The sequence below is a fragment of the Macrobrachium nipponense genome, chromosome 24 (genome assembly GCF_015104395.2).
Source record: "Macrobrachium nipponense isolate FS-2020 chromosome 24, ASM1510439v2, whole genome shotgun sequence".
Taxonomy (NCBI): Eukaryota; Metazoa; Arthropoda; class Malacostraca; order Decapoda; family Palaemonidae; genus Macrobrachium; species Macrobrachium nipponense.
The window spans coordinates 52,849,183-52,867,650 of NC_061091.1; the positions used below are offsets into that span (position 1 = coordinate 52,849,183).

At 42.2% G+C, this 18,468-nt stretch overlaps 1 protein-coding gene across 4 annotated transcripts in view; it reads left to right on the plus strand.

Moving 5' to 3' along the window:
• The window catches only part of LOC135205629 (AP-2 complex subunit alpha-like), a 205,260-nt gene that overhangs the window by 178,434 nt on the left and 8,358 nt on the right, over nt 1–18,468 (plus strand). For all 4 annotated transcript variants that reach the window (XM_064236426.1, XM_064236424.1, XM_064236427.1 and 1 more), the window contains exon 19: nt 4,745–4,949. In XM_064236426.1, the coding sequence (XP_064092496.1) occupies nt 4,745–4,949 (205 nt within the window). The remainder of the gene's footprint in view (nt 1–4,744; nt 4,950–18,468) is intronic.

Genomic DNA, 18,468 nt, shown 5'->3' on the forward strand with positions numbered 1-18,468 from the left:
GTCTCCTGGCTGGATCTGTTGTCCCTCACGGTATCCAGAGTCGCAGCCTTGGCGTTCGAGAGAGACTGCCAGTCTGGTGGGAGAGCCATCTCCTACCTCGCCCACCAGACGGCCAGCCTGTGGGCCAAACTGGTTTGGAGGAGACGGGACCCAGTCCTGACTCGAGTAACCAGAGCGGCCGGTCGAGAGGTGACGCTGGGTCTATGCAGCAGACCGTTGCTGGGTTCCTCCTCTCTCTTCCCCAGAGAGATGGTGGACGCTGCAGTGGAAAACCAGAGAGCTGAGAACAGTGACCGCTTAGTACACTAGGCAGTTATGAAGACTTCTGGACAGTCTCGTTCAACTGCAGCCAAGCCTCGGGTTTGGGTAGCGCTTTCTCCGCTCCTAAGACGTCAGCACTGTCGAGGGTAGCGCGAGGTAAGACCCAGCCTTCCTCTTTCACTTCGAGAAGTGAGCGTCAGCCCTCCTCTCAAGCCGCCTCCTCTCACAGGAATGGAGCTAAGGGGAAGAGAGGGAAACTCTAGGGACAGTGTTCCCCCTCACCTGCTGCCGGAGCACCCGGTCCACCTTCAGACATACGCCCCGGTTCTGCCAGGGACGTAATACTGACACAAGATGTAAGACCAATGCTGAACAAGGAGCTGTGGAGATCGCGCGAGATCAGTCACCTGGTTTCTACAGCTGACTTTTCCTGGTGGAGAAGTCTATGGGGGGAGCTGGAGACCGGTGATAGATCTCTCCCCCTTGAACCGTTAAGTTCGCCAGACTCTGTTCACTATGGAAACAGCACGCTCAGTGCTCGATTCCATCAGGGAGAATGATTTCCTACTTTCGGTGGACCTGAAGGATGCGGATTTCAAATACCCATTCACCAGTCCTCCAGAAAGTACCTCTGCTTTATCCACAACGGGATGGTGTACCAATTCAGGGCACTTTGTTTTGGTCTCTCAACTGCCCACAGGTGTTCATGTGAGTGTTCACTCTGGTGTTGGCTTGGGCCCATTCGGTCGGGATAAATCTGAAGAGGTATCTCGACGATTGGCTGGTCCTGGCGAGCTCCTGCTCGCAGTTGCTACAGGACAGAGATCAGCCCCTCGATTATGCCGCGATCTGGGGATCGTGGTAAATGTCAGATCTCAAACCCAAGCAGATGATAAAGTACCTGAGCATGCTGATTGATCTGTAGCAGCATGAGTCTTCCCCACAGGCTCATGAATCAGCAGGTTCAGGGAGGCAGCCAGATGATTCCTGTCACGACAGGAACAGTCAGCGCAGCAGTGGCAAGTCATGATCGGTCACCTGTCATCACTGGAGAAGTTAGTCCCTCATGGGCGTCTTCACCTGCGGTCTCTTCAGTGAGACTAAAGGAGTGCTGTTCGCAGGCATGGGGTCCACATCCTTCCTGGTTCCTCTCATGGAGGAAGTAAGGGAGGACCTGGCCTGGTGCCTAGACAAGAGGACCTCTTAATAGGCGCACACCTGGAAGAGTTGCTGGTAACAGGAGTGTGGAACCATCATGGCAAGCACCTTCACATCAACTTCCTGGAACTCAAGGCTGCGTTCCTTGCACTCCAAGAGTTCTGGGAACAACTGATAGGACACTCAGTGGTATTGATGAGCGACAACACCACGGGAGGGGCATACGTCAACAGACAAGGGGCCTAGTGTCCCTTCTGTTGCACCAATTGATGATGCAGGTACATGAGTGGGCCATAGCTCACTCGGTAGAGCTCTCAGAATGTAGTGGCAGACAAGCTCAGCCGCCAGAATCAGGTGATTGGGACCGAATGGACTCTTCACCCAGACGAGGCAGAAAGGCTCTTCGACCTGTGGGGGCATCCAGTAGTGGATCTGTTCGCCACCCGGCACAACAGAAAACTTCGGGTTTTCTCCTCAGTCATGCCGGACCCATGGGCAACTGCAGAGGACGCGTTCCAACATCCGTGGACAACCTCGTAGTCTACGCCTTTCCCCCGTCCTGCCTGATTCACAAGGTGATCAGCAGGATGCTGGTCACCAGCAATCTTAGGATGATTCTGTCTTCCTCAAGCCCCATGTAGTCGTCTTGGCCTTCTTTGCATGGTGGTCAATGGTTTTCCTCCTTCCCATGAAGTCCAGAAGGGTCAGGGTCTGATTCTGTCTACTTTAGCTTTTATTGAGTTTCTGTGTAGTTTTTGCACCTTGACTGTTTTAGGGTTCCACTACTTGCAAGTAACTTATTTGAGGTACCCCAGACTCTAATTGGGATGTCTGTCCTTGGACATGCTGAAATATGGTTACCGTTTTGTAGAACTTCTTGAGCAGGTATGTTACACCATTGTTAAATGCTGGGCTGCTGCTGTGCAGACTTATATGACTGGCCTAAGTGGCTTAAACAATTAAGTTACGTACTTGAAATAGATATCAATGGGTTTGTAGACCCTGTCCAACATCAGATTGCCTCATATACTTTCTGGCCCCAATGAGTGGTTCAGGTAGTGCTATCAATGGACCTCACGCCGTGCACTATGGCCGTTACTGAGAGTTTTTGTAGCATCCATTTGGCCCTTAGCTGCACCCACTGCTTAGTACTGGTCCTAAGTTGGACCTATCACCATCCTCTTAAGTTTACTGCTTTTTTTCTTCAGTTTTGCTGCCTGGCATCTCGATTACTACTCAGTGGAATGGAAGGTTTTCTCAGTCATCTTTAGCTCCTTGTACTTCATCAACTCATTTCTTTTATAGGTCTCTCTAGATCTTGCTGTCCAACCCCTCCAACTCCCTAATTTTTGCTTTTGTGCAGAATGGCCAAAGTTGCACCAGTTCTTGGATTTTTAGCCTGAATTCCATGATTCCATTCCTGGTCTTCTGGATGTGACAGGTTTTTTCTTGCAGAAGTGTTTTGTAAATTTCATCTTAATGTTTGAGGTTATCTAGTTGTATTTGGATATTGATTTTTTATGAACAGCTCCTGCAACTCTTGCCTTGTTTCTTCGTTGACAAATGGGCAGGATTTGTAGTTTTCAGTGACAAAGGTATTCGTACTCTTGCAACTTAACCGTTGTCTGTCTTCGACCTTCAGCCCTTAATGGAGGGATACCCTTATAAGAGTAACAACAATAGGTTTCAGGTGGTGGACGGATTCACTCATGGCGAGCATCAGTATTACACACCATCAATTTGGAGGAATAGGGCAGGAAAGAGGTTCCATTACTTCTTTTGCCCTTATATTCATTAATAGCATCTTTAAGACTGACTCAGCTCGCAGATTCTAGGTGGCTCATGAGTTAGTTGTGCACTAGACTTCAAGGGAGCATATACTGCCTCTCTCTCACATGTCTTTTTATATATTTGCTCATAAATATACCCAGGGGTTGCTGTTGGTTTTAGATCTTATCTTTTATAGTAGTATGTCAGTTAAAATTCTAAGTTTGCCAAGAAAAGTGGAAAGAAATATTTGAAAAACATGTGTAATCCAAAAAAGTGACTACATCTTCGATCTCAGTAAATTTACCTAAATATTTTACAGAAAATATACTCAATGTGTTACTGATATTAGTTCTTATCTGTTTTGATATACATATGTAGTGTGAGCTAAAATTATAATTTTACCAAATAAAATAAAAGTATTAGAAAGTACATGTATAACTAGGTAAAATTTAAGATTGTCTTGTAAAAGAGGACCCTCAAAGGGTTGTAAATAGTCTTTTTCAACTTCTTGTGGAAGGTAGGGAGAATTTTGTAGATTTTTTCTTACACCTTGTGCATTTACATACCTTCCTCTTTCCGTTGATGAGTTTTTCATAAATTGGACAACCTCAAATTTTCCGCAGCCTGGGGTGCTGTATATGTTTTTTTTTTTAGCCCAGCTGTTAAGGGTCAGCAAAATTAGATTTACCAATCTCTCAGCTGTTTTAATACTAACAATTTGCCGTTCTGAGTTCTTATTTGGTTGTCCCTATAGGACAGGGGATCTCAGCAAGATAGGGGTTGCTGTGCGTGAGGTGTTACATTAGTCCTTTCATTTCCTCTTATTCTCTTGGACCTCTAATATTGAGGGTGTTTAGTTTTACTAGAATTTATATGCAAAGCTAACAGTGGGAGTTGAGTGAAACTCAACCACTTGATAATTTTTTGGTCCTGGAAGTATTAGTATGAACTCATGTTGATACTTTTTGGGCCAGAACTTCCATACAACTGACATGGATACCTGGGATGGGCTAGGTCGAGAGATAGACTTTTGTCATTCTGTCTAGTTTAACCATGGAGATGAGTATATTCTTGTAATATTTTATTCTAGCAAGCAAGTTTGCGTACTGTATAGAAATTAAAATGATTTTTAGTAGTGAGTCATACATCATGGGGCACAGATCATAAAATTTTCTTTAGATTGAATGAAGCCTTTGTTTTATCAAAGCTTTTTAATGGGTTGGAGATATACTCATCAGCTACCTCGAGCCCGTTGAAGATTTTGGATGCTGTGCACCTTGATGAATTTAGAATATGTAACTACGGAGGCATTTAAAAGTGAAATTTTGGGGGGGTTCCAGCACATATTGGAGTTAGTAATGAAGAGGCATACAGACTTTATTATAAAAGCAAGTTGCTTGAAGTGGATGGGGTGGATTTGTTTCCTTAGTTGTATTGAGAATTAACAATAGTGTGTGTAATAGGACATATTGTGAGTATTTTTCCCTTCAGTAATTATAGTGTGGTATCTTGCTATTCATTTACTCTAATGAATATGTTCTTGTTACACACTCAGGCCTCAGCAGGAATCTCAAAAGATCTTCAAAGCCACCAGCCCAATGGAGAATGCAGCTATCAAGACAAAATTATTAGGCTTTGGTATGCAGCTTCTTGAGAACATCGATCCAAATCCAGAGAATTTTGTTTGTGCAGCGATCATTCATACCAGGACGCAGCAGATAGGTTGCCTTCTACGTTTGGAACCAAACCGGCAGGCAGAGGTAAGCTTTTTTCAAATTGCTTGAGCTGTTTAACCTTTTTGTTACTGTTGAAAGTCAAGTCTATGTCAAAAGTCCCAACTTTTTTCCAGTAACTTCTCCAATTAAATTACTTTTAGTTATAACTGCTTCATTAATTTCTTGTAATTATTAAAAATAACAAAAACATTTACTTCTGTTAAGTCTTCTAACTTTGTTAGGTATGTTAACATTAAATTATAAATTCGAGTTATATTTTGTATAGGGGTTATTCAGTATCTCAAAGTCCATAGGATAAGCTACTCTCAGTCTTTCCAAGTCTTTAGCCTTCATGATTATATTTCCTTGCTTGCCAGTTCCAACCTATCTGCATTGTGAATGTAGGGAATAGTGACATCTCTGTTGTCTTTCGATTTCATTGCTGTAATTTCTGAACTTTCCTCAGAATTTGAAGACTGTGATTCCCTGTTATTTGAATCAGTATTTACTAGGTCATCATAACCCTGTTTTTTCAGTCTGTATTTACTAGGTCTTCATAATTATTGCAACTAATTTCTTCATCATTCATTTTGATTTTGGTGGGTAGTGAGATAAAAAAAATGCACTCAATACATTTGGCACTTGAAGCTTTATTATAAAAATAAACAAGACACACCAACACCTGCAGTATTGAGGGAAATTGGCAAGAATAAGTAAAATTGTGATCATAAAAATAAATATGGATATTTTAGTAATATTATGGATATTATCATAATTGTAAAAAAGTAAAAAGCTATTGTTTACAAGTAGACTCGGGACAGGAAGGGAAAGGATTATTCATGTTAGTAAATAGTTGAATTTTTTTATGTATCTTTTCTGATACTAATGGTTTACAATGAACAATGAGTTTCTATAAAACTTTTATAATAGGGTTTCTTATTAATTACATGTTAATTAGCAGTAGCATGAATCACAATTGAAGAGGGGTTATGAAGTAGATAAGCTGAAGATAAGAAAGCCCAGTTCCAGAAAATCAGGGTGTTCAAAATTTCTTTAATGGGTTTCCATTTGTAATGGATTTGCAGTGGAAGAGGAACCTAAGGTAGTACTCTTGCTTAAAAAGAGGTGTAATGGCTGTTACTTCATTGAATCATGAAATGTAGGAAGATGATGCTCTTAATCCTTATCACATATATTATGTGACCTGCAAAGGTGTTCTGACAGTGTCCAATGCCTGTTCTAAGAGTGACAGAGAAGGTGCGAGGGGCTGAACCTTGCGACTCTTGACTTGTGATCCTAAGTGTATAAGGGTCATATCTGGATACAGCTGCATAAGCTTGGTAAATAACCTGATGACACCAGTAAGAAAAAGTTATAGATACCAGATGATTCTGATGGCTTGTATAGTAACAAGCAAGAATGACAAAAGGATTCTGTTCAATAGAGATAAGGCTTAGGGACCCTTCACAGGACACAGAAGATAGTCCACTTGAACAGGAGGAGGCACACCTGGGATAGCAAAGGAGTCACAGTTACAGTCCTTGCCAGATGATTGAGTGTTGGCTGTGAACTTGGAGACCAAGAACTAGTTGCTTGAATGTAATACTTTTTACAAACTTAAGAGGAGGCCAAGGCAATTAAAAACATTTCTGAGAGTTAAATTTAAAAGAGAAGCTTCTGAAAGAGATTCCTAAGGAGGTGTCAATAGGCTGCAGCATTAAGGTTGACTTCTAACTTGGTGGATTTACCAAAGCTTGAGGAAAAGTTTGAAGATGTGCATGTCATTTCTTACTTCTGAGTCATAGGTAAGGGAGAAAGACCAAAGACAAGGGAGAGTGATATCCTTTAATTCATTTCTCTTATGGTCAGTAGGGAGAGATGAGGGTCTTCTAAATAGTTCTCGTTCAAAACTTCAGAACAAAGGAAACTTACAGATGTCAAGACAGTCTCAGCTGACCAGCTTTGGAGAACACTACAGTGGAAGCCTGGCATTCAGCATGGCAAACAGATCTAACAAGGGTGTACCCCAACCTGCCACAATCTTGCAGAAGTCTGTTAGAAGAGATAGCAGATGTCTATTAGAAGAGTTAATCAGATGGGAGAACTTGACAGGTCCTTTTGAAATAATCTGCAACAACATTGTAGGCCCCTAGAATAATCTAGTGCACAGTGGTGACAGCTTGCTTTTGTGCCTGAGCCAAAACATATCTCAATGGCCAGTAGACAGAGTGTATCTGTTCTTGTCCCTTCTTGATTCCACAGGTAAGAAATGGTGGTGGTGGTGGTGGTAACTTTATGATTTTGATGTAGTGACTTAACAGGTCAGTCACAAATAATTGCAGGCCTGAGGAGATTGCTTGAAACTCTAGGAGGTTGATGTGCAGCCAGCTCTTCCATTTGGACTTAACACTTTACTCAAGAGACTGACAGATGAGCTCCCTACCCAAGGTTGAGGCATCTAAAACCATTAGCAGTTTGGAGTCTGGAGGCACTCGAGGAACACTCTTCAGGAGGTTTTTATGACTTTCCACCAATCAAGATTAAAAAGGACAAGGATCCTGATGGCTATGGATACATGGAGCAACTGCATTAGTGGCTGTGAGGAATCAACTATTGTAGTGAAACTAGATGGCAATCAAGACTTAGTTATAAAATAAGAATGAAGAACTCACTGGTAGTCTCTGGAAGGCAGTGCATTCCATAACACTGTCAAATGTAATTTCTAGGCAAATATGACTTACGGATGGGAACAGCTTTGACTTCTCCCTGTAGACCTGCAAACTTGAAGAACTTACACAGGTCCAGAAGCTGTTGAAGTCATTTAACTCCTTCAAAGAAGCTAGGTGTAACCAATAATCCTTGTATGGGGCGAGAATCCTGGTGAAGACCTGAGTTGTCATACACAGAGTCACAGAGTGAAGCAAAGAGCCTGCAACTGGAAAGTGGACCTGCTGCATGAAGCAAAGTTACTTTCTAGGAAGTAGGTGAATGGAGATGTGGAATTACATATCCCTCAGATTTAGGGAGGCAAGGAAGTTCCATTTGCAGACAATCTGCAGACATCGCCATAATGACTGGACAGTCCCTTGCAGAAGGAGATCAAGCAAAGATACAAGGACTGTTAAAAGGTTAGTAGTCAGTCAGTCTCCATACTTTTAACAACTTAAGAATGTGGAAGAGTTGACGGTAGAATCCATGTGATTCTGGCATAATCTCATTGATGGCACTGTTCTTCATTAGAAGCTATTTTGTCGCTGAAGATCAGCCTTATTACTGGGTTAAAGATAGCTGGGGAGGTGAAGCAGTCAGTTTAGAGAGTATTGTGGGATCTGCATTTAAGTGCAAGTGGCAACTGAAGTAGAGAACTTCAAACACCCAAAAGTCCATGATGATAAAGACTCTCAGACCTTCCAACTCCTCTGAAAGCAGCATCTAACCTGGAGAGAAGATGGTAGAGGGGACATGAGGCTGTCATCCACACCCTTTCCTTGACAGTGGGAACATGAGGATGTCATCCACACCCTTTCCCTGACAGTGAGCTTGAATTTGGACTTCATAGTTTTCTCATAGTTTCTAGGACAAGGGCATTCTGGAACTACTAGGCTTGGAAGGAAAAGTTAAGTATATCTTAGTTTTACCAGACCACTGAGCTGATTAACCCTCTTACGCCGAAGCCCTAAAAACCAAAACCTCTCCCTATGCCGAGGAGGATTTGGAGTGAGCGCGGAAGCGGAAAAAATAATTTTTTCAAAAAATCACAGCGGGCTTAGTTTTCAAGATTAAGAGTTCATTTTTGGCTCCTTTTTTTGACATTGCCTGAAGTTTAGTATGCAACCATCAGAAATAAAAAAAAAATAATTATCATATATAAATAATGCGATATATGGTAGCGACAAGAAAAAAATTCATACATAATTGTATTCAAATCAAGCTGTGCGGAAAACGGTTAAGGCTAAAGAGTATTTTTCCAAGCATTCTGGAACTACTAGGCTTGGAAGGAAAAGTTAAGTATATCTTAGTTTTACCAGACCACTGAGCTGATTAACCCTCTTACGCCGAAGCCCTAAAAACCAAAACATCTCCCTATGCCGAGGAGGGTTTGGAGTGAGCGCGGAAGCGGAAAAAATCATTTTTTCAAAAAATCACAGCGGGCTTAGTTTTCAAGATTAAGAGTTCATTTTTGGCTCCTTATTTTTGACATTGCCTGAAGTTTAGTATGCAACCATCAGAAATAAAAAAAAAAATCATTATCATATATAAATAATGCGATATATGGTAGCGACAAGAAAAAATTCATACATAATTGTATTCAAATCAAGCTGTGCGGAAAACGGTTAAGGCTAACGAGTATTTTTTTTATCGTTGTATTGTACACTAAATTGCGATCATTTTTATATATAACACATTGTAAAACGATCAAAGCAACACAGAACAAATATCACAAAATGATGCATGAATTCGTAACGCGCGGACGTAAAAAATGTTTTTTTCAAAAATTCACCATAAATCTAAATATTGTTCTAGAGACTTCCAATTTGTTTCAAAATAAAGACAAATGATAGAATATTACAATACTGTAAGAGTTTTAGCTTAGAATTGCAGTTTTCGACCATTTCGGACGAGTTAAACTTGACTGAATGTCGAAATTTTTATATTTTTTTTATATACAAATATTGCAAAAATGAGAAAAGCTACAACCTTCAAATATTTTTGTTTGTATTCTTCATGAATTTGCGCACATTTTCATGTATGAAACACTATAAAATGCCTAATATGAAAAGGAGCAAATATTAGGAGAATGCGACGTACACATTTCGGAGATTTGCGGCCGCGAATCGGCGCGCGGAGGGATAGAAAGTTTTTTTTTTAAATTCAGCTAAATATTGTGTAAGACACTTCGAATTTATTTCTAAATGAAGATAAATGACTGTATATTACTAGATTGTAAGAGTTTTAGCTTACAATTCCGTTTTTTTACTATTTCGGTAGAGTCAAAGTTGACCTAACGTGGGTTTTTTTCTATTTATCGTGATTTATATGCAAATATTTCGAAAAAGAGAAAAACTACAACCTTCAATCATTTTTTGTTTTATTCTAAATGAAATTGCACACATTTTCATATAAACTTTATGTAACGGCTAGTTTTAAATGGTGCAAACATTTCGACAATCGCAAGAAAAAATTTCAGATTTTTTTTCGGTAGAGTTACCGCGCGGACGTAAGGAAAAGTTTTTTTTTTTTTTTTCATAAATTCACCATAAATCAAAATATTGTGATAGAGACTTCCAATTCATTGCAAAATGAAGGTAAATGATTGAATATTACTAGAATATAAGTGTTTTAGCTTACAATTGTGTTTTTCGACCATTTCGGTAGAGTCAAAGTTGACCGACGGTTGAAAGCTACAACCATGGGTTGTTTTTAGTTGTATTTTGCATGAAATTGTGCACATTTCCATATATAAAACTTTATGTAACAGCAAATTTAAAATGGTGCAAACATTAGGACAATCGCACGAAAAAAATTTATCGGAAGAGTTACCGCGCGGACGTAAGGAAAAAGTTTTTTCATAAATTCACCATAAATCGAAATATTGTGCTAGAGACGTCCAATTTGTTGCAAAATGAAGGCAAATGATTGAATATTGCTAGAATATAAGAGTTTTAGCTTACAATTGCGTTTTTCGACCATTTCGGGAGTCAAAGTTGACCAAAGGTTGAAATTTTGGCACTTATCGTTATTTATATGCAAATATTTCAAAACTGATAAAAGCTACAATCATGAGTATTTTTTTGTTGTATTCTAAATGAAATTGCGCACATTTTCATATATAATACTTCATGTAAAGGGTAATTTAAAACGGTGCAAAAATTATGTCAAAGTGACGAAATAATTTTTGAGATGTGTCACTGATACTTTTTAGTGCGATAAGAAAGAAATTCGCGCTTGCGCGCCTGCGTAACAATTGTAAACAAAACAACGCCTTGATCCGTGAACTCCCAGCATCCCCCAAGGCGCGTGATTCAAAAGTTTAAGGCTGGTAGGCCTATAAGTATTTTTCCGCGAATTTAAAAAAAAAACTTGAGTCGACGTATGGTACGTCCATTCGGCATACGGGAGACATTTTGACTCGACGTTTAATACGACCATTCGGCGTTTAAGGGTTAACAGCTGTCCTAGGGTTGACCCGAAGGATTAAATATTTTTACGTGGCTAGGAACCAGTTGGTTACTTAGCAACAGGACCTATAGTTTATTGTAGGTTCCAAACCACATTATATCAAGAAATGAATTTCTATCACCAGAAAGAAATTCCTCTGGTTCCATGTTGGCAGAGCCGAGAATCAAACTTCAGACCACCAGATTGGTAGGCGAGCACAAAAACCCTCATCCAACGAGGAACATAGGCTTGGAAGAATGCTGAGCAGCTCAGACTGAGGTCTTATGAAGCTTGCTGATATTGCAGTGTTGCTACATTGACATTAGCTAGATGAAGGTCACTGGTGATAAAGAGATTTGGTTTGAGAGTTGGAATGTATAGTAAATGACAGGGAAGCTGAAGGTTACTCTGGTTACTCTGCTCCCCCAATACAAGTGGTATGTCTTCTGAAAAAAGCTTAGAAGCCATGGGATTACAGACAAAAGTCCGTAGTTAACAACACACTGCAGGGAGAGTATGTGGATGATAACTAATGCTGCACAAAAGAGGTAATTTTACAGCAAGGTTCAGAACAAAAGTTGTCTGCATTCAGAGTCAGTTCCTGTCAGTGTATTCTTCTGTGCATGAATTAACTGCAAGGAGCTGGCTCTGAAGTGCAGACAGCTTTGTCCTATGCCTTACTGTAAAATTATCAGCAGAATGAGGAATTGGTATTGAAAATATAGGCCCAGCTTGGGCAGGAGGTTGGATGGGGAGAGTTGAACAGACAGCATGAAGGCAGAAGCAGCAAGTTTAGCAGACAATGAGACAAGTAAATCTCTACTAGTAGATGGGAGACACTTAGAGGGAAGATGTATGGGGAGGTGAGGATTCCTTTAGCAAAAAAATAGTAGGCATCAGGACTGGAGACTGTATTTTGTTGGGATGCAACCTGCATGGCATTGGCAGGACCCACAGAAAAAAAGGAAGCTTCATGGGAGGTGACCCTCAACTTGACAGTTGCATTTGCAGAGCCACTAGGTGAATCATAAGATTTTCCATCAGATTAAACATTAAGTCTCGGGTAGGCATGCTGCTGTGCCTACTTGTGCCTTGGTCTAATTGGCCAATCAGTCCTTAACAGTAAAATGCACTGATTCTGAAGCTTGAATACAGTTTAAGATACTTGGCAAAAACGACTCAAAATCATCAGTAAAGTCCGATGTAATTATCTGAAACTGAATGCTGAGAACCAAAGGTAACCATAACAGTGACGGGTAAACAGGAAGCTGACCTTAAACCTTGATAGGAGCAAGGAAAGGTTTGAAAGTTGAAACTTTAGTTAACTTCTTTACACATAGCACAAGAAAAATCCCCCCTGATTAAAATTAAATTAACATGAAATTGGCAACTTGCTAAAATTTGCTGACTTATTGAAAAGTACATGGCAAAAGTAAACAAAAAAAAAAGGCAAAAAACACAGGAAACACAGCAACAGCAGACTACTCAAAGTAATTCCACAGCAGTTGACAGCTGAAAAGTGATAAAATGCAAATTCCTATGAAATATCAGGTATCACATTATGAATAATAATAAGGTGCGGTGGAAATGCAATAAAATGATAGTTTATTTCAGGCACAAAAGAAAAGTCAAATGCACATGAAAATTAATAGCATGGCATCACAATTGGCTAGGCATACAGAGAGCTCTTTCTTAGTAATGTCGACGCTAAAAAGTTTTTTTAAATATTCACGGAAAAATAGTTATAGGCCTACTTAGTGAAAAATTTTGAATCGCGCGCCTTGAGGGATGCTGGGAGTTCATAGATCAAGCTGTTGTTTTGTTTACAAGCGTTACCCAGGCGCGCATGCGTGAATTTCTTTATTCTCGCACTAAAAAGCAACAGCGATACATCTCAGAAATAATTTTGTCACTTTGTCGAAATTTTTGCAGTTTTATATTAACCGTTACATAGTTTTATATATGAAAATGTGCGCAATTTCATGTAGAATACAACAAAAAACAACCCATGGTTGTAGCTTTTATCAGTTTTGAAATATTTCCATATAAATAACGATAAGTGCCAAAATTTCAACCTTCGGTCAACATTGACTCGACCGAAATGGTCGAAAAACGCAATTGTAAGTCAAAACTCTCATATTCTAGTAATATTCAATCATTTACCTTCATTTTGCAACAGAAATTGGAATTTCGCGCGCACGCTACCAGTAGGTCAGGTGATCTACTTACCTGCCGCTGGGTGGCAGGACTAGGAACCATTCCCATGTTCTATCATATTTTTTCTGTCGGCCATACTGGCAACATCGTTGTGGGTATCTCCGGCTGGATTTGTATTTTGCATCGCAATTTATCTTCGTTTGGACTTCTTGGTGACGTATTTGCATTGATTGTACTGGCATACGCGATTGTGGACCGTTTATTGGATTTGATTTGGATTGTTCAACATGATGTCTGATTCTGGAAGTGTGGTGAGAATGTGTGTGAATGTGGGGTTAAAGTTAGAATGCCGAAGGCATCGCTTGATCCTCATACTATTTGTAAGAAATGCAGGATGTATGAATGTTCTTTTGATAATACTTGTAATGAATGCAAGGATTTGAGTGCGGAAGAATGGAAATCTCTAACTTCATATTTGAAGAAGTTGGAAAGAGACAGGGTGAGGATGTCTTCTTCCAAACCTTTGCCTAGTTCTGTATCTAGCGGGGTTATCAGTAATATTATACCCTCTTCTCCTTTTACTGCCCCATCTTATGTAGTATCTGCTCCTTTATTAGAACCTACAGATTCGGCATAAGAGATTGCGAATCTAAAAGCCGCCCTTCTGAAAATGGAAACCAAAATGGCGGCCATTGAAGGTAAGCAGTGTGAGTTAAGTGCTGTGGATAGTGATATAAGTGTCCCCAGTGTCTGATTGTCTCCACAACGCTCCCAGGCCTAGACCTCTTTCAAGCTCCCAAGCCCAGAGGAGAAGGAATGTCAAAAGCTGTAAGGAGGTTGTGGAGGATCCCCAACAGTCAGACGTCCCTTCGGCTTTTTCTGTTTCGCCACAGAATGCCAGAGAACGCTACAGAAAAAGCGTTCTTCGAGAGTGTTTCTCCTCTTCGGAGAATTCTTCTCCTAAAAGAGGTTGGAGATCGGCGGATCTTTCTCGCCCCCTGAAAAGATGTTGGGATGAACCCAGGATTACATCGAGTCCTGGGCGTTTTCAAGAGGAGGACCATTCGGTAATTAAGAAAGCAAAGAAGGTGCTTCCTTCCCCCACAGACTTGTGGGAACCGGTTAAAGACCGATCTTCTAGTCCTAGGGTGGACAAGAATGAAGAAACAAACAGAATCCTTCGTACTATGCAGGATTCCATCACTTCTCTGGTGGGAGTTCTGTCAAGAGACCCTCCTAGAAGGAAAGACGCTTTCCTGCCTATAAAGAAGTCTAGGCTGTCGAGGGGTCAGACTCGCCATCAAGATTTGTCATCTTCGGACTTGGAATCAGATTCGTCAGCCTTTCATAGACCGAGCAAGATCCGTTCTGTCAGGCGTGAAGCGCCAGCCAGGCGCAAGGCGCCAACCAAACGCGAAGAGCCTTCTAGGCGCGAGACGCCAGACAAGAGCGTCGAGCTGTCTAAGCGCGAAGCGCCAGCCAAGCGTGAAGCGCCAGCCAGGCGTGAAGAGTTTTCTAGACGCGAGTCGCCAGTCAGGCGCGTCGAGCATTCCAAGCGCGAGACGTCAGCCAGACGCTTGGCGCGAGGCGCCAGCCAGAAGTGTGACGCCTCCCAGGAGCGAGGCGCCAGGCAAGCGCGAGGATTCTGCTGGACGCGAGACGTTAGCAAGGCGCGTGACGCCAGTTTTGCGCGAGGCGTCATCCAGGCGCGAGGATCCTGACAGGCGCGAGACGCCAGCCAGACGCGTGACGCCTCCAAGGAATGAGGCGCCAGCCAGGCACGAGCAGCCTACCAAGTGCGAGGCGCCAACTAGGCGTGATCCAGTCAGGCGCGAAGCGTCTACTAGTTGTAGGGGCGTTGATGTACGTAGTCCTTCCCCTACTAGAAGCATTTCTCCTAGAGAACCTACTTCTCTTGATAGAGAATCGATCAGGAAAGAGCGATCCCCTTATAACCTTGGCCTTGAAGAGGTTTCTGAAGAAGTTTCTACCAACGAGGGACTTTCTAATTACAAAGTATTAGCCTCGTTACTTCTCAAGGAATTTGGGGACACTCTTAGTCCTGCTGCTCCTCCTTCACCGAGATCGCTGTTTTCGAGCACGAAAACCCCGAAATCCTCGGCTTTCTTAAAGATGAAGCCTGCGATTTCAATGAGAAAAGCCCTCCAGTCTGTGGATTCTTGGCTTTTATCGAAGAAGGAAACGCTTAGAACTGTTTATTGCTCTCCTCCCTCCAAGCTGACAGGGAAGAGAGGTATATGGTATAAAACGGAAGAGGCTATGGGCTTGATGCTCCCCTCGTCTGCAGATTCAGATTTCTCTAGCTTAGTAGAGTCAGTGAGAAGACAGTCTCTAAATTCTGCAAAGGCGTCTTGTCTGAGTATGTCTGAATTAGATCAGCACCTTAAGGGAATATTCCACGTATTAGAAGTGTTTAACTTCTTGGATTGGTCCCTTGGGGTGCTGGCTAATAAGACGAGTGAGCCAGATTTTCTTGATCCGGAGACCTTGCACAGTGTCCTATCTTGTATGGATAAGGCTGTGCAAGATGGTTCTGGTGAGTTAGCTGCCCTGTTCGGATCGGGAGTAGTAAAGAAAAGATCTCTTTACAGTTCCTTTCTGACGAAAGGAGTTTCTCCTTCTCAGAGGTCCGCCCTACTTTTCGCACCTCTGTCAGAACATCTGTTTCCTTCACCGTTAGTGAAGGATATTTCGAGATCCCTTTCAGAAAAGGCTACGCAGGATCTTCTAGTGCAATCCACGAAGAAGATTAGACCTGCAGTTCCTGTTCCGAAGAAGGTCTCGTACTCCAGTGGTGCCCTTTCGTGGAGCGCCCTCGACTCGATCAACTTCGAAGAGAAAGCCCTTCGACAAGCGAGGGAGGTCTTCCTTCCGCTCTTTTAAAGAGAGCAAGTAGCAGCCATGTCCTCCAAGCACAGGTAGGGGCCAGACTTCAAAACTTTGTGGAGGCCTGGTCTTTAAGAGAAGTAGATCCCTGGACTCTGTCTGTCCTACAGAAGGGTTACATCATTCCCTTCGTAGACAGACCTCCTTTAGCAACATCTCCGAAGGATTTGTCGACGAGTTACAAGGACCCTGCACTGAGAGAGAGACTCCTGCAGACGGTGGTGTCAATGAGGGACAAGAATGCAATAGAGCTAGTGCAGGATCCATTCTCCCCGGGGTTTTACAACCGCCTTTTCTTGGTTCCAAAGGCTTCGGGGGGATGGAGGCCCGTTCTGGATGTAAGCATCCTGAACCGGTACGTGGAGAAAAAGAAGTTCTCCATGGAGACTTCAGCTTCGGTTCTGTCATCCCTACGTCAGGGAGATTGGATGGTCTCCCTGGACCTTCAGGATGCTTACTTTCACGTTCCGATTCACCCATCGTCAAGAAAATACCTCAGATTTGTTGTACAAGGACAAATCTTCCAGTTCAGGGCCTTGTGCTTCGGCCTATCAACTGCTCCTCAGGTATTTACGTATCTGATGAGGAACGTGGCCAAATGGCTTCATTTAGAAGGGATCAACATCTCGATGTATCTCGACGATTAGCTAATCCAGGCCAAGTCGGAGAAACTATGTTTGGAGGACCCACAGACTACTTTGAACCTGACAAGGATGTTAGGATTACTCGTGAACCTCGAGAAATCTCAGATGATCCCCAGCCAGAACTTAGTTTATTTGGGGATTCGGATGGATTCTCGGGGTTTTCGGGCTTTTCCTTCCCAGGAAAGAATTGCTCGGGGCTTACAGAAAGTCTCGAGCTTCCTAGAGAAAGAACGGAGTTCGGTGAGGGAATGGTTAAGCCTTCTGGGAACCCTTTCCTCACTAGAACAGTTCATTTCTCTAGGAAGACTCTACCTACGCCCTCTTCAGTTCTTCTTAAGAAGAATTTGGAGTTGGATGAACGGGCAACTTTCAGACACTTTCAGAATCCCTCTGGAAGTAAAGAATCATCTAAAGTGGTGGCTAATACCCTTGGAAAAGAACGAGGGCTTGTCTCTAGAGGTTTGGAACCCAAACCTAATCTTGTTCTCAGACGCTTCAGAGAAGGGATGGGGAGCGACTCTAGGGACAAAAGAAATATCAGGCCAATGGAGGAAGGATCAACAAGACTGGCATATAAACTCCAAAGAACTTTATGCTGTTCTCCTAGCCCTAAAAGCCTTCGAGAAAGAAGTTTTAGGTCAAGTGGTACAGGTCAACTCGGACAACACTACAACGTTGGCCTATATCAAGAAACAAGGGGGGACTCACTCTTTTTCTCTGTTCCAGATAACAAAAGAGCTGTTATATTGGACAAAAGACAAGAATGTGACTCTCCTCACAAGATTTGTGAAAGGAGAGAAAAACATCAGAGCAGACAGGCTAAGCAGGTTAAACCAAGTTCTCCCCACAGAGTGGACCCTTCACATTCAGGTGTGTCAAGCTCTGTGGTCCCTGTGGGGCAGTCCTCAAATAGACCTATTTGCCACCTTCCTATCCAGAAGGATAGAGAACTTTTGCTCCTTAGTGGAAGACCCGAGAGTGATAGCGGTGGATGCCATGCTGCTGGACTGGGCAGGCCTAGATGCCTACGCCTTTCCCCCCTTCAAAATGTTAGGAGTGGTTTTAAGAAAGTTTGTGGCGTCAAAAGGGATGAGACTAACACTCGTCGCCCCCTTTTGGCCATCTCAAGATTGGTTCACAGAGGTACAGGAATGGACGGTGGACTTCCCAAGATCTCTTCCACACAGGAGAGATCTCAAACAACCCCATTTCAAGAGGTACCATCAAAACCTCCCCGCTCTCGCTCTGACTGCCTTTCGACTATCGAAAGACTTGTCAGAGCGAAAGGCTTTTCAAGCAAAGCTTCAAAAGCAATTGCTAGGGCCCTCAACTTTTCGGGTCTACCAATCCAAATGGGATGTTTTCAGAAGATGGTGTAAGAAGAATAAACTGTCCTCCTCCGATACCTCTGTGACCAACATTGCTGATTTCTTGATTTTCCTTAGGGAAGAATCTAAATTATCAGTTTCAACCATTAAAGGTTATCGGAGTATGCTCTCTGCTGTGTTTCGAAACAGAGGTTTGAAGATAGCAGAAGATAAAGATCTCCACGACCTTATTAGATCTTTTGAAACCTCAAAAACCATTTCTCCTCGTACTCCGAACTGGAACTTGGATGTGGTTCTTAAATTTCTGTCATCAAATAGATTTGAGCCTCCTCACAACGCGTCGTTTAGAGATCTAACGAGAAAATGTAT